Source organism: Chiloscyllium plagiosum, unplaced genomic scaffold (assembly GCF_037043375.1).
Source record: "Chiloscyllium plagiosum isolate Xiang-an unplaced genomic scaffold, Cpla_swu_hap1 HiC_scaffold_2, whole genome shotgun sequence".
Classification (NCBI taxonomy): domain Eukaryota; kingdom Metazoa; phylum Chordata; class Chondrichthyes; order Orectolobiformes; family Hemiscylliidae; genus Chiloscyllium; species Chiloscyllium plagiosum.
Window position 1 is genome coordinate 89,171,245 of NW_028270140.1, and position 17,233 is coordinate 89,188,477.

The following is a 17,233-nucleotide window of genomic DNA, read 5'->3' on the forward strand; positions in this document are numbered from 1 at the left end:
TTCCAATGGTTCCATGGCGAACTTTCCTTCAGCTCAGATTAGCGTCCTGATAAGATTGCTAGCTATTCGGATCTGGGGTCCTTCCCATTTTAGTCACGCCGCTGTAACAGTAATTGGTGTGGACCATGGCAGTCCAAACGCGTAATATATCAGCAGTTACTTCCTGAAGGAGGATATGGTAAAATGTTTGCAGAACTGATACACCACACACACACACAAAGACAGACACACGCTTAACACCCCCCCCCCCCCACATTTACACACATGCATAGTCACACACAAACACACACACACACAAGTATACAGACACCACAGACACACGCATACACAGACACACAAAGCCAGACACATACACACACAAACACACATACACAAACACATACATTTACACACATGCATAGTCACACACACACATAGGCACCACACACACATGCACAGACACACAAACACAAGCAGAGACACACGCACACAGATAGACACACATAAACATACACAGCCACACATAAACACAGACACACATAGACAGACACACAGACATACTCAAACGCAACCATCCAGACACAAAAGCCATATACACAAAGACATCACACGCGCACACATAAACCCAGGCACATAGGTACTCACGCACACAGAGAGTCACACACCAGACTAATCACATTCAGACACATAGACACACAACCCAGACTCAGAGACTAACTGGAGCTGGATTGAACAAGCTCGCTGAGTGTGATTAATTTCTCATCTCCCCGCGCTATAGAGCGGTCTCCGTCCACCAGCACATTCCTCAGAGCCGAGCTTATTACTGTCATGTGTGATCCGCCTGGAGTTTGGTTGTTTCGAAGAACCACTGGACTCAGGTAATTATTTTGTCGTCCCTTTCTTGCAGGTTCCCATTAAAAACATCGAGCGGGAACTGATCTGCCCGTGCTGTAAGGAGCTCTTCACCCACCCCCTGATCCTGCCCTGCCAGCACAGCGTCTGCCACAAATGCGCCAAAGAGTTGCTGCTGTCCCGGGACGATGCGGTTTCCGAGCTGGACTCGGAGTTCTCCAACCCGGCCACTCCGGTCAGTAGCCCCCGGATCCGCCGCCTCTCCTCGGCCAGTGTCGAGAGGCTCGATAGACTCACCCGGACAGGTAGGTGCCAGGCGCTACCGTGACCCATTGCAACAACATCCTGGGCAGGTTTGGCAAACACTCCATCCGCCGACCTGTTGATTTCCAGCAATAATGTTTGCCTTTGCCTCGAAATTCCAGCATCTGCAACTTTCCATTTTGCCAAAGGAAAATTACAGGTGCAGAATCTAAATCCAGAATTTAAGGAAGGATGGTACCGGCTTTGGCTGGGGAGCAGTAAAGATTCATTAGAAACCGGTGAGCTGGTTCCTGGGTAGGGTTAAATGTAAACAACACCCTGCAGTTATTAGTCTCAGAGCAGTAGCACACATTGTGTATTCACAAACTAAACCAAACCACACTGCTTGATAGCTTCCTAGAGTGGTCTTCGTTTTAGTCTTCAACATTGGGACTGTAAAGTTTAAATGATGAGACCAGGCTTATATTCCAGAAAGTATTCAGTGTCAAGGGTGATCTAAGGTGTTTAAGATGATTAAAGGACTTAACAGCCAAGATAGAAATAAATTATTTCCTGCATATAAAGGTAATAAAGAAAATAAAAGGACACAACCATAAAATGAGAATTAGGCCGTTCAAGGTGCACTGCCAGGTAACATTTTTTGATACAGGAAATCAGAAATTCTCTCCAATGGAAGAGCTCTCAATGCAAGGTCAGTTGACCATTTCAAAACTGAGGGTGTCAGGTTTTTGTTGGTCGAGGGTGTAGAAGGAGATTAAATGTATGCAGGAAAAAAATGAAGTTATGATAAAGGTGAAACCTGACTTAAATGATTGGTGGAACAGGTTGGCTATGGAAAATCCTGGAATGTCAGAAGTCACATGACACCAGGTTATTGTCCAAGAGGTTTATTTGAAATCACAAGCTTTCGGAGCGCTGCTCCTTCATCAATGAAGTCTCTACCTGATGAAGGTGCAGTGCTCCAAAAGCTTGCGATTTCAAATAACCCTGTTGGACTATACCCTGGAGTCGTGTGACTTCTGACGTCGTCCACCTGAGTCCAACCCCAGCATCTCCAATTCGATCCTGGAATGAGCAGTTCTAGAACACAAGAAGAAGAGATGCTGGAGATCAGAGTCAAAAATGTGGCGCCGGGAAGGCACAGCAGGTCAGGCAGCATCTGAGAGTCCAAAAGAGAAAATGCTGAAAAATCTCAGCAGGTCTGGCAGCATCTGTTAGGAGAGAAAAGAGCTGACGTTTCGAGTCTAACTGACCCTTTGCTTTTATTTGCTTTTGCTTTTATTTAGCATCTGAGAGTTAACGTTTGGGCATAAGCCTTTCATCAGGAATGTTGGGGGGTGGGGTAAGGGGGCTGAGAGATAAATGGGGAGGGGGTGGGGCTGGCAGAAGGTAGCTTGAAGGCGATTGGTAGCTGTAGGTGGGGGGTGATGGTGATAGGAGCGGAGGGTGGAGCAGATAGGTGGGAAGGAAGATGGACAGATAAGACAGTTCAAGAGAGAGGTGCTAAGGTGGAGGGTTGGATCTGGGATGAGGTTGGGGGGGTGGGGAGATGAGGAAATTGGTGAAATTGACATTGATGCAGTGTGGTTGGAATGTTCCAAAATGTAAGGTGAGGCTTTCTTCCTCCAGGAATCGGGTGGCTCGGATTTGGTGGTGGAAGAGGCCCAGGACTTGCATGTCCTTGGCGGAGTGGGAGGGGGAGTTGAAGTGGTCAGCCATAGGGCAGTGGGGTTGTTGGGTATGGGTGTCCCTAGTAGGGTTAGGTGTAAATAGCACTCTGCAGTTATTATCTCAGATCATTAGCACACACTGTGTATTCACACGCTACATAAAATTACAGTGCTTTGTTGGCTCCTAAAGTGGTTTTCATTTTAGTCCTTACCATTGACTCAAGATAATGTCTCAGACATGGGTAAGTAAACCTCCAGCTGATTACCATATACCACTACTCACCAACTGCTCCCCCCCACCCCTGCCATACACATGTATGCACATATATACACAGGCACACATATACCTCACCTGATGAATCAATATGCCTCCATGTTGAACAGCAGTTAGTGGAAGCACTGTGGATAGAAAGGGTGAAGAAAGTACTTTGTGTGGGGAACTTCAATGTCTACTACCCAAAGTGGCTCCATAGCTCTGCTACTGACTGAGCTGGTAAAGTCCTAAAGGATGTAGCTGCTATGTTGGGTCTGAGGCAAGTCGTGAGAGAATCAAGAAAAGGGAAAAATATACTTGACTTCGCCTTCATCAATCTGCCTGTCACAGGTACATCTGTGCATGACAGTATCTGTATGAGTGACCACAAAATCCTGTCTTCACACTGTGGCACCATCATTGTGCTTTTTGGGATAGACTTTGAACAGATCTAGCAACTCAAGATTGGTCTTCCATGCAGCACTATGGGCCATCAATTGCAGCACAATGTACTCCAGCACTATTTCAACCTCATGGCCAAGCATACACCCCCCTCCCCCCTCCCCCCTCAACCATTACCATCAAGCTTGGGAATCCACCTTAGTTCAATGGAGAGTACAGGAGAAAAAGCCAGGACCAGCACCAAGCATACCTGAAAATGAGCTGTCAGCCTGGTGAAGTTCCAAAACAGGACAACTTTCTTGACAAACATCACAAGCAACAACTGATCAAGCTAAGCGATTCAACAGTCATCAGATCTAAGTTCTACAATCCTATCATATGTACTTATGAAAAATAGTGGACATTTAAACAACTCACTGAAGGAGGAGGGAGAAGCTCAACAGCACTCCATCCCTAGTAATGGAGTACATACATACAAACCTATGAATAAAGAACAATAGTAGGCCACTCAGCTCTTTCAGCTAGCTCCACCATTCAATACGATCATAGCTGATCTGATTTTCACTTCAACTCTACTTTCCCACATATCCTTATAATGTTGCATCCCATTGATAATTAAGAATCAATCTACCTCTGCCTTAAAAATATTTAAAGATTCTGTACCCACTGGTTTTGAGGAAGGGAATTCCAAAGAACCACAAATCTCCATGAGAAAAGTATTCCCTCAAATTTGTCTTAAAAGGGTGCTCCCCTGGTTTTAATGATCCTTAGTTCTAGATTCTCGTACAAGAGGAAACATCCTTTCTATAACCTCTCCAGGTGCAGTTTTACCAAAGCCCTGTATAACTGAGGCATAAACTCCCTGCTCTTGCATTTAATTCCCCTCAAAATACACCATAACATTCATTTAGATTAGATTAGATTTCTTACAGTGTGGAAACAGGCCCTTCGGCCCAACAAGTCCACACCACCCCGCCGAAGCGCAACCCACCCATACCCTTACATTTACCCCTTACCTAACACTACGGGCAATTTAGCATGGCCAATTCACCTGACCTGCACATCTTTGGACTGTGGGAGGAAACCGGAGCACCCGAAGGAAACCCACGCAGACACGGGGAGAACATGCAAACTCCACACAGTCATTCGCCTGAGTCGGGAATTGAACCCGGGTCTCTAGCGCTGTGAGGCAGCAGTGCTAACCACTGTGCCACCGTGCCGCCCATGATTACTTCTTGTACCTGCACACTGACCTTCTGCAATTCATGCATTAGGACACTCAGATCTCTCTGCATCTCAGAGCTCTGCAACCTTTCATTGTTTAGATTTTGTTCAACTCCCACTTTCCCACATTATATTCTATTTGCCAGATTTCTTACTTAACCTATCTATATACCTTTACAGGTTTCTTATGTATCTTTGTGTCATCAGAAATTTAGCAATCATACTTTCAGTCCCTTCATCAGCCACTTATATAAATTACAAAGTGTTGAGGCCTCAGCTCTGACCCTGTGTATCCAGCCGGCCTGAGAAAGAGCTACTTATTCCTACTGTCTGCTTCCTGTTAGCTAGCTACTCGTCTATCAATGCCATATGTTATCCATGATTCCATTAGTTTTTATTTTCTCCAATAACTTTTGTTATGGCATCTTATCAAATGCCTTCTGGAAATCTAAGTACAATACATCAACTATGCATCCCTTGATCGATAGCACAGGTTTCTTCAACAAAGAACGCCAATGGATTAATTAAACATGATTTCCTTTTGACAAAACCATCTTGGTTCTGTCTGGTTAACTTGAACTTATCCAACGTCTTGAAGAATAATTTCTAACATATTCCCTGTGACAGATGTTAAACTAACTGGCCTGTCCATTCCTTCTTTCTGCCTCCCTCTCTCATTGAATGAAAGAGTCACATTAGCTATTTTCCAATCTAAAAAAACCTTCCCCGAACCTAATACGTTTTGGAAAATTCAAATCAATGTATCAACGATCTCACTAGCGATCTCCTAACACTTTAGAATAAAATCCACCAGGACCTGGGACTTGTCAACAGCAGTTCCAATAATTTACTCCATACTGCTTCCATGGTCATTGTATTTTTCTTGGGTTCCTCTCTCCCTTTCAATTCCTGACTTAGAGCTATTTCTGATGTTACTTGTGTCCTCCCTAGTGAAGACTGACACAAAATATCGGTTTAATTCATCTGCCATCTTTTTATCATCTATTAGTAATTCCCTACACTCATTTTCTATCGAAATAACTCTTACTTTGTTCACTTTTTTTAAATATATGAAGAAAGGTTTCTTCTCTGTTTTTATATTTTTTAGCTAATTTTCTCTTATACTGTTATTAGACTTATAATAACTATTTTTTATATTCTGCAAAATCTTCTGACCTGCTGTTTTAAAAAATTCTCAAGGTCAGGTTCGTAGGAGAGTAGTCTGACACAGAACAAACGACCAAGAGGCGAGTCTGCTAGAATATGAGCATTTTATTCCCCGCAGCGTCGCCACAACCAGGTCTCATACTTACAACGGGTCTGGCTTATACTCACTCTACATGTTACCGGAACTGGGAGCCGTCAGTTCTCGTAGAGCGGTTGCCAACAACCCACGCTCGGCGGTTAGACGTAACCCCGGAGCAGACTCCCGGGTCTGGCTTATACTCACTCTACATGTTACCGGAACTGGGAGCCGTCAGTTCTCGTAGAGCGGTTGCCAACAACCCACGCTCGGCGGTTAAACGTAACCCCGGAGCAGACTCACCGAACTGGAGACTTTTCCAGCTGATATACTCTTTTCCAGATATAAACATTCATGTGAACAGCAGAGCAAGGCTAAAAAACACATTCCATTCTGGTTACATACAGATAAGAAGATTCACACGGGGAGGTGTGTAATAAGATTCACACGGGACTAAGCAACACCTCCATTCCGGTTAGATTCACACATGTATTGGGACATAATTTTTAACCGTTTCACCACATTCCACTGCTTGGCCCAATACATGTGTTACATTATGATTCACACATGTATTGGGACATAATTTTACACCACATTCCACTGCTTGGCCCAATACATGTGTTACATTATGCTTAATTCAGTTCAATTCGTTTCAGTTAATTTCAGTTCAGTCAATTCAGTGTAGTTCAATTCAGCTCAGTTCAGGTCTGTTCAGTTCAATTCAATTGTGTTCAATTCAGTTCCGTCCATTTCAATTCAATTTAGCTCAGTTCCATTTTGTTCCATTCAATTTGATTCACTTCAGTTCAATTCAGTTCAGTTCCACTCAGTTCAGTTCAGTTCAATCCCATTCAATTCTGTTAACTCCGCTTCAGCTTTTTGGACATGCCCACATCCTCCGCTGTACCCCAGGCAAGGGGTTCTTCGGCAGGACTGGGATCCTCTCAAGGGTGGACAGCAGCGACCCTGGGGTTCCTCCGGTCGCCCCCCACCATTTCTCAAACAAACTGCCACGTCATGCCACGGTCCATGCCATCCCGGGACGGTCGGGACCTCCACAGTTTGTTCTTCTGGTTTCTTAGTCTTTTTCCAAAACATTGTTCTGTATCAAAATCTCTCCTCAATTGCGATTGACCCTGCTCGCAGCGCCAAATGTTTTAAAAAATTCTCAAGGTCAGGTTCGTAGGAGAGTAGTCTGACACAGAACAAACGACCAAGAGGCGAGTCTGCTAGAATATGAGCATTTTATTCCCCGCAGCGTCGCCACAACCAGGTCTCATACTTACAACGGGTCTGGCTTATACTCACTCTACATGTTACCGGAACTGGGAGCCGTCAGTTCTCGTAGAGCGGTTGCCAACAACCCACGCTCGGCGGTTAGACGTAACCCCGGAGCAGACTCCCGGGTCTGGCTTATACTCACTCTACATGTTACCGGAACTGGGAGCCGTCAGTTCTCGTAGAGCGGTTGCCAACAACCCACGCTCGGCGGTTAAACGTAACCCCGGAGCAGACTCACCGAACTGGAGACTTTTCCAGCTGATATACTCTTTTCCAGATATAAACATTCATGTGAACAGCAGAGCAAGGCTAAAAAACACATTCCATTCTGGTTACATACAGATAAGAAGATTCACACGGGGAGGTGTGTAATAAGATTCACACGGGACTAAGCAACACCTCCATTCCGGTTAGATTCACACATGTATTGGGACATAATTTTTAACCGTTTCACCACATTCCACTGCTTGGCCCAATACATGTGTTACATTATGATTCACACATGTATTGGGACATAATTTTACACCACATTCCACTGCTTGGCCCAATACATGTGTTACATTATGCTTAATTCAGTTCAATTCGTTTCAGTTAATTTCAGTTCAGTCAATTCAGTGTAGTTCAATTCAGCTCAGTTCAGGTCTGTTCAGTTCAATTCAATTGTGTTCAATTCAGTTCCGTCCATTTCAATTCAATTTAGCTCAGTTCCATTTTGTTCCATTCAATTTGATTCACTTCAGTTCAATTCAGTTCAGTTCCACTCAGTTCAGTTCAGTTCAATCCCATTCAATTCTGTTAACTCTGCTTCAGCTTTTTGGACATGCCCACATCCTCCGCTGTACCCCAGGCAAGGGGTTCTTCGGCAGGACTGGGATCCTCTCAAGGGTGGACAGCAGCGACCCTGGGGTTCCTCCGGTCGCCCCCACCATTTCTCAAACAAACTGCCACGTCATGCCACGGTCCATGCCATCCCGGGACGGTCGGGACCTCCACAGTTTGTTCTTCTGGTTTCTTAGTCTTTTTCCAAAACATTGTTCTGTATCAAAATCTCTCCTCAATTGCGATTGACCCTGCTCGCAGCGCCAAATGTTTTAAAAAATTCTCAAGGTCAGGTTCGTAGGAGAGTAGTCTGACACAGAACAAACGACCAAGAGGCGAGTCTGCTAGAATATGAGCATTTTATTCCCCGCAGCGTCGCCACAACCAGGTCTCATACTTACAACGGGTCTGGCTTATACTCACTCTACATGTTACCGGAACTGGGAGCCGTCAGTTCTCGTAGAGCGGTTGCCAACAACCCACGCTCGGCGGTTAGACGTAACCCCGGAGCAGACTCCCGGGTCTGGCTTATACTCACTCTACATGTTACCGGAACTGGGAGCCGTCAGTTCTCGTAGAGCGGTTGCCAACAACCCACGCTCGGCGGTTAAACGTAACCCCGGAGCAGACTCACCGAACTGGAGACTTTTCCAGCTGATATACTCTTTTCCAGATATAAACATTCATGTGAACAGCAGAGCAAGGCTAAAAAACACATTCCATTCTGGTTACATACAGATAAGAAGATTCACACGGGGAGGTGTGTAATAAGATTCACACGGGACTAAGCAACACCTCCATTCCGGTTAGATTCACACATGTATTGGGACATAATTTTTAACCGTTTCACCACACCTGCCACCTATCTTTGCACAATTCTATTTCCTTTTGTTGAGTTTGAGTTTTTTGACTTTTTTAGTTAACCACTGATGGTGGGTTTGTCCCTTGGATTATTTTTTCTTTGCTGGAATGTATCTATTCTGTGCTTTATGGAATATCCTCTTAACTATTCACCACTGCATCTCTAATAACCTGTACCTTATCTGAAATTACCAGTGCACTTTGCTTGCTTTGTTTTCATGCACTCATAATTGGCTGGGTTTGGATTTGTCCTATTCTTATTTAAATTCAAAATGGTAATATTGAACCTACATTTCTTCCCTTAAACTGTATATAAAATGATAACATATTATAGTTGCTGCTACCCAGAGGTGCAAATAATCCTGTTTCTTTGGTCAAAACCAGGTCTAGTATAGTGACCTTTTAGGTTGGTGCTATAACATACTGGTCTAAGAACTCATCCCAAAAACATTTAATGAATTTTTCATCTTGACTATTCCTTCCTATTTGATTTTTCCAGTCTGTATGAACATTAAAATCCTTCATGATAATCAAAGAACAAAGGAGAACAAAGAAAATTTACAGACCAGGAACAGGCCCTTTGGCCCTTCAAGCCTGAACTGATCCAAATGTACTATCAGTGCATAACTCCTACAAATGACCCCTTTCCTTTATCATTCCTCACCTCTGCCCAGACTGCTTCAAAGCCCAGTTTCCTGATTTAGGTCATCCCTCTATTATACTAATATCATCTTTAATTGACAGAGCTACTCCTCCACCCTTTCCTAGCATCAAGTCCTTTTTCAATGTCAAGTACTCATCAACATTCAGGTCCCAGTCTAGGCCATACTGCAGCCTTTTCAATTATGGCCACTAGATCATACTTACTTATCTCAATTTGTTCTCCTATTTATATTGTTTTGAATGCTACTTGCATTCAATACAATGCCTTAAATTTTGTCTTTTTTTTTCTAACCTCTAGTTGAGGTTGGAGGCATTGGATATTGCAAAGGCAATGGACTCTGATGGTATTCCTGTGAAGTACTGCAGAGCAAGTCTGCCACTAGTCAAGCTGTTCCAGTCCAGCTATAACACTGGCATCTACCCAACCATGTGAAAAGCTGTCTTGCCATGTTCTGTACACAAGAGACGGGAAAAATCCAGTTTGCTCAATTACTACCTCGTTAGTGTACTCTCAATCATCAGTAAAATGATGGAAGTGGTCATTAATGTTAAGCAGCAGGGTAGTCAGTGCTGGCCCAGTCAGCAATGCCCACATCCCACAAAATGAATTTTTAAAAATTCCAGAGATAAGGAGAGAGCGACAGCGCTTGACATCAAGGCTGAATTTGACCAAGAATGGGCTAAAGGAGCTTTTGAAAAACTGAAATCAGTGGGAATCAAAGAGAAAGCTCTCCAGTAGTTTGACACGTAAGAAGATGGTTATGGTTATTGAAGGTCAGTCATCTCAGCTCCAGGACAACTCTGCAGGAGTCCCTTAGAGTAGTATCCTCGGCCCAAATATCTTCAGCTGCTTCATCAATGACCTTCCCTCCATCATTAGATCAGATATAGAGAAGTTCGCTGATGGTTGTACAATGTTCAACACCATTCATGACTCCTCAGATACTGAGGCAGCACCATGTTCAAATGCAACAAGATCTGGGCAACATCCATGCTTGGGCTGACATATGGCAAGTAACAATCATAGCATACAAATGCCAGGCTTTGACCATCTCCAAGTAGAGAGACTATAACAATTATGCATTGCCATCATTGAATCCACCATTATCAACATCCTGGATGTTATCATTGACAAAAACTGAATTGAACTAGTCACCAAAATACTGTGGCTACAAGAGCAGGTTGGAAGCTAGGAATCTTGCAGTGAGTAACTCACTTTCTGACTCCTCAAAGACTGTCAGAAAGTCTATAAGGCACAAGTTAGGAGTTTGATGGAATTCTCCACACTTGTCTGAATGAGTGCAGCTCCAATAACACTCAAGCTGCTCAACATCATCCAGGACAAAGCAGACCACTGATTGGCACCAAATCCACAATATCCTCCATCACTGACACTCAGTAGCAGCAATGTGTACTCTTTATAAGATGCACTGCAGAATTTCACCAAAGCTCCACAGATGGCACCTTCCAAACCCATGATCATGTGAATGATAAGGACAGCGGTTACACAGGTATACCACTGCCTGCAAGTTCCTGTCCAAGCCACTCATCATTCTGACATGGAAATATATCGGCGTCCGTTTAGTATCATTAGGAAAATCCTGGAAATTCTTCCCTAATGACATTGTGGGTGTACCTACAGCACATAGACTGTAGCAAGTCAAAAAGGCAGCTCACCACCACCTTCTCAAGGGCAACAGGCAATGGGCAATAAATGCTGGCTATGTCAGGAATGCCTACATCCCATGAATAGATTTTTAATAGTACCTGCTGTGTTAATATTTTAGTGTATGTTCTTAAAAAACATTCTCTCCACTAAATGTTGGACATTCTTCTAAGTGTTCAACTTAATATTAATGAAAAGTTGAATAAATTATTACAATTATGATATTGTACAGCATTATACAATTACATGCACCACTAGGACATGGGATCAATTGTCATAAATCATTTTCATAAATTTTAATAAATTTCCCTGATCCAAATCTTTGTATGGTGTGAGGACATATTGAGAAGTCATGTTGGGGGAGTTCAGAACATCCCACTTGGGTTGTTTAATCCATTGAAGCAAGTCACTGAGATAGAACATAGAACATAGAAGAATACAGCGCAGTACAGGCCCTTTGGCCCTCGATGTTGCGCCGATCCAAGCCCACCTAACCTACACTAGCCCACTATCCTCCATATGCTATCCAATGCCCGTTTAAATGCCCATAAAGAGGGAGAGTCCACCACCGCTACTGGCAGGGCATTCCATGAACTCACGACTCACTGAGTAAAGAATCTACCCCTAACATCTGTCCTATACCTACCACCCCTTAATTTAAAGCTATGCCCCCTCGTAATAGCTGACTCCATACGTGGAAAAAGGTTCTCATGGTCAACCCTATCTAAACCCCTAATCATCTTGTACACCTCTATCAAGTCACCCCTAAACCTTCTTTTCTCCAGTGAAAACAGCCCCAAGTGCCTCAGCCTTTCCTCATACGATCTTCCTACCATACCAGGCAACATCCTGTTAAACCTCCTCTGCACCCGTTCCAGTGCCTCCACATCCTTCCTATAGTATGGCGACCAAAACTGCACACAATACTCCAGATGCGGCTGCACCAGAGTCTTATACAACTGCAACATGACCTCAGGGCTCCGGAACTCAATTCCTCTACCAATAAAAGCCAGTACGCCATATGCCTTCTTCACCGCACTATTTACCTGACCTTACATCATTTGGCATCACCACCACTGTCGTATAACTGTAACTCAGTTTATTAAGTAACACAGTAACATCTAAAAGTGGGCGTTTTTTTAAAGGTTAAAATGGTGATGTCTTGCCTGCTGTCTTCTGCATTAACATTTCACAGGCATTTGGAGAGCTGGCTGTGAGAAATAGTTGTCGCATTTGTCTCCAAGTTCACCGTTAGCTACGGTGAATAATCTTTCTGTTGTCTATCACTAATGTGACAGCACTGTATAGCTGACCATGTACTTCATCCCTTTTATTGGTATGGGAGAAGTGACAAAATTTATAAAAAAACACACTGGATGTTGTTGTGAGGGTTATATAGCTTTTTTTAATGTAGATGAATGGTCCAGCATTGAGTCCTCTTTGACTTTTCCAGAATATTTATGTGAATTTTATAGCATCTTTTTAAATATCAGTTTTATTTCATGCAATTAGGGGCAAGGTGTGTGAGGAAATGTTTTGTACTCCAAGTTCCTGTCCTTTATTCTGAGAAATAGGCATTGCTGGCAATGGCAGCATCTGTTGCCCATCTTAATTGCATTTTAAACTGAGTGGTTCCTACAGTCAAACATTGCTGTGAGCCTGGAATCACCAGATCAAGGCAAGAAGTAGATTTTCTTCCTTAAAGGATATCAGTGAATTAGATGGGTTTAGTTGTCATAGCCACCATTACTGAGACTAACTTTACATTTCAGATCTATTATTTGAATTTTAATTCCATTGGTTTCTGTGATTGGATTTGAATCTGGATCTCCAGAGCATTAAGCTGGGCACTTCGATGATTGGGTCCAAAGACATTGCTCTGACAACGTCATCTAACCAGGCAGTAAATTACTTCATAACTTCTCTTCATTCTTGAATGTTAGTATTGGTGACAAGATCACCACTTATTGCTCAAATTTTCTGAGATAGTAGTAACAGATCTTCACCTTCACAGTTTGAAACTGTAAAATGGTTCATGAGCCCACTTCATGGGTCAGTTCAGTGTCAAGCACATCAATATGGAAATGCAAGTCCATTTAGATCAGACCAAGTAAGGAAAACAGATTACCTTCCCTAAAGAGCCATAATGAAAGAACTGAGTTTTTCTTGTACTCTGACAGCTTTCTGATCATTTTTACTGACAGCAGCATTTTATTTTCAAATGTTTAAACTGAGTTCAAAAATCTCAAATCTTTAGGCTGGGATTTTAAATAGACAATAGACAATAGGTGCAGGAGTAGGCATTCAGCCCTTCGAGCCTGCACCGCCATTCAATATAATCATGGCTGATCATTCCTAATCAGTATCCTGTTCCTGCCTTATCTCCATAACCCTTGATTCCACTATCTTTGAGAGCTCTATCCAACTCTTTCTTAAATGAATCCAGAGAGTGGGCCTCCACTGCCCTCTGGGGCAGAGCATTCCACACAGCCACCACTCTCTGGGTGAAGAAGTTTCTCCTGAGCTCTGTCCTAAATGGTCTACCCCGTATTTTTAAGCTGAAGAATAAATCTTATTCTTCAGATTATTAGATAAAATCTGGATGACTGGCCCAGTAATATAACCACTACTCGAGGCTTCCTGAGACCAGTATCCATGTGGGAAACTGCCACTTGAGGATATTCTTCACATACACAGTTGACTTTCAAGACAGAAGACAAGTTCCCATTTGTCCAAGCTGGAGCTTGTAGATTGAAAGGTGGTGGTCTCCTTGCAACAGGCCGGGTGGAATGGGCGAGAGTCACATCCTGCAAAGAACCTCAGCAGGGATCTGCTGAACTTTGAGGGCCAGGGCCATTGCCATAGGCCATCCTGTGTAGGGTTCCCTTTCTGCTATCATGACAACTGTGACCACAGTATACATAGCATCTCTGTTCTGAGGATAACTACCCTCACAGTCCCCACCTACAGCTGCAGTGGGCACCTCTTCCCATTGCAGTGTCAACACCCAGAGCCTCAGCTGATTCCGATGCCCTTTCAGCTGTGAAGAATGCCCTCTGTTTTTAATTGGACATGGCTTCGGGAGTGTGCCCTGAAAATTATTTCCAAGGCCATGCCACGGCCACCTCCGAATGCTGTGCGGAATTTAGAGCTAAGAGCAGCAAGGAGGGGACATGAAAGGTCCTTAGTCGGTAGGATTAGGGAAAACCCTAAGGCTTTCTATAGGTATGTTAGGAATAAAAGAATGACTAGGGTAGGAATAGGTCCAGTCAAGGATAGTAGTGGGAAGTTGCGTGTGGAGGCGGAAGAGATTGGGGAGACACTGAATGAATACTTTTCTTCAGTATTTACTCAGGAACAGGGCATTGTCGTCGATGTGAATACTGAGTCACAAATAAGTAGAATGGATGGCTTTGAGGTATGTAGAGAAGAGGTGTTGGAAATCCTGGAAAAGGTGAAAATAGATAAGTCCCCTGGGCCTGATGGCATTTATCCTAGGATTCTCTGGGAAGCAAGGGAGGAGATTGCAGAGCCATTGGCCTTGATTTTTATGTCCTCTTTGTCTACAGGAGTAGTACCAGAAGACTGGAGGATAGCAAATGTGGTTCCCTTGTTCAAAAAGGGGAGTAGGGATAACCCTAGTAACTATAGGCCGGTGAGTCTCACTTCTGTTGTGGGCAAAGTCTTAGAGAGAATTGTAAGGGATAGGATTTATGCACATCTGGATAGGAATAATGTGATCAAGGATAGTCAGCATGGTTTTGTGAAGGGCAGGTCGTGCCTCACAAACCTTATTGAATTCTTTGAAAAGGTGACGAAGGAGGTTGATGAGGGGAAAGCGGTAGATGTGGTATATATGGATTTTAGTAAGGCTTTTAAAAGGTTCCCCATGGTAGGCTACTGCAGAAAATACGGAGATATGGCATTGAGGGTGAGTTGGAGGTTTGGATTAGGAATTGGCTGGATGGAAGAAGACAGAGGGTAGTAGTTGATGGCAAAGTTTCTTCATGGAGTGCCGTCACTAGCGGTGTTCCGCAAGGATCTGTTTTGGGACCATTGCTGTTTGTCATTTTTATAAATGACCTGGAAGAGGGGTTAGAAGGTTGGGTGAGCAAGTTTGCGGATGATACGAAAGTCGGAGGAGTTGTTGACAGTGAGGAAGGATGTGGCAGGTTACAGCAGGATATAGAGAAGCTGCAGAGCTGGGCAGAAAGGTGGCAAATGGAATTCAATGTAGCTAAATGTGAGGTGATTCACTTTGGGAAGAATAACAAAAAGATGGGGTACTGGGCTAATGGTCGGATACTTGGTAGTGTGGATGAGCAGAGGGATCTTGGTGTCCACGTACACAGATCTCTGAAAGTTGCCACCCAGGTAAATAGTGCGGTGAGGAAGGCATATGGCGTACTGGCTTTTATTGGTAGAGGAATTGAGTTCCGGAGTCCTGAGGTCATGATGCAGTTGTATAAGACTCTGGTGCGGCCGCATCTGGAATATTGTGTGCAGTTTTGGTCGCCATACTATAGGAAGGATGTGGAGGCACTGGAACGGGTGCAGAGGAGGTTTACCAGGATGTTGCCTGGTATGGAAGGAAGATCGTATGAGGAAAGACTGAGACACTTGGGGCTGTTTTCTTTAGAGAAAAGAAGGTTTAGGGGTGACTTGATTGAGGTGTACAAGATGATTAGGGGGTTAGATAGGGTTGACAGTGTGAACCTTTTCCTGCGTATGGAGTCGGGTATTACAAGGGGGCATAGCTTTAAATTAAGGGGGGGTAGATATAGGACTGAAGTTAGGGGTAGGTTCTTCACTCAGCGAGTCGTAAGTTCATGGAATGCCCTGCCAGCAGCAGTGGTGGACTCTCCCTCTTTATGGGCATTTAAGCGGGCATTGGATAGGTATATGGAGGATAGTGGGTTAGTATAGGTTAGGTGGGCTTGGATCGGCGCAACATCGAGGGCCAAAGGGCCTGTACTGCGCTGTATTCTTCTATGTTCTATGTTAACCTCCGACAGGCTTGGGATCGGGGAATGAAAATTTAGCTTTAGCTGTTTTCTTATTTCATTTTGAAACTTTAACCTTAAAACTAGGGATAATATGTATCCAAGGAAAACCTGTCCCTCAGTCTTGAAAGGGCAAAAGCCATATGCTAATCAGGAATTGAAGTTTTCGAGGAGTCTGTACAGGAGATTATTGTACTTCAAAATACCCTAACAAAATGATGTCATCCCTTCAATGTAATTCAGAGTTAGTGTGAGTTCTGTAATATAATATAATCCAAATAAATGAGACATCACTTATCTAACCATTAATTAGGTTACAATATGCATTATGGTATTACATTATAAATGCTGACATTAGAAATAAGTGACTTCTTCAGTGGGATTCTAAGAGAATATTTATGTGTTCTGCAAAATAAAAAAATGTCTTTCCTTTGTGATCCAAACATCTTAGTTAAGTTGTTCACTTGCTGTGAGCATTGCTGGCAAGGTTAACATTTGTTGCCCATCGTAAATGCCTTTGCTTTATATGTAGAAGGAAGATTAACCCATTAACCAACACCAACCTGTGTAGGGGACCATGTGAAGGATAGTCTGGAGATAGTGATTCATTTTGTGCAGCTCACCTTTATGATTTGGTTTAAAGTTTGATAAACATTAATATGCAGATAGGAAACAGAGTAAGAAAAATAACTTATTTTTTCAGAATGGAAGGTGGTGACGAGTGGGGATCAGTGGCTGGGTCCTAGCTACTCACAACACACACACACACATATATATATATATATATCAACCATTTAGGTGAAGTAATCAAACATAACATTTCCAAGTTTACTGATGATGCAAATCTAGGTGGGTCTGTGAGCAGTGAAGAGGATAGAAAGTAAATGCATTAGAGTTGCAATATAACATGGATAAGTGAGAAGTTGTCCACTCAGCAGGAAAAGCAGAATAGCAGAGTATTATTTAAATGGTGATAGATTGGGAAATGTTGATGTTGGAGGTACTTTATTGCATGGATAGAGAATTGGCTAATGGGCAGGAAACAGTGAGTAG

At 43.3% G+C, this 17,233-nt stretch overlaps 1 protein-coding gene across 13 annotated transcripts in view; it reads left to right on the top strand.

The window, feature by feature from the left end:
- trim36 (tripartite motif containing 36) overlaps nt 1-17,233 on the top strand; it is a 161,152-nt gene that overhangs the window by 41,311 nt on the left and 102,608 nt on the right. For 9 of the 13 annotated variants that reach the window (XM_043711000.2, XM_087998551.1, XM_043710899.2 and 6 more), the window contains exon 2: nt 887-1,136. Coding sequence is in view for 9 of the 13 variants with exons in the window: in XM_087998551.1 (XP_087854677.1) it covers nt 887-1,136 (250 nt within the window). In the remaining 4 variants the exon portion in view is untranslated. Of the gene's footprint in view, nt 1-43; nt 179-750; nt 858-886; nt 1,137-17,233 lie in introns of those variants that run through there. The other 4 variants (XM_043710966.2, XM_087998556.1, XM_043711010.2 and 1 more) reach the window with 4 other exon arrangements.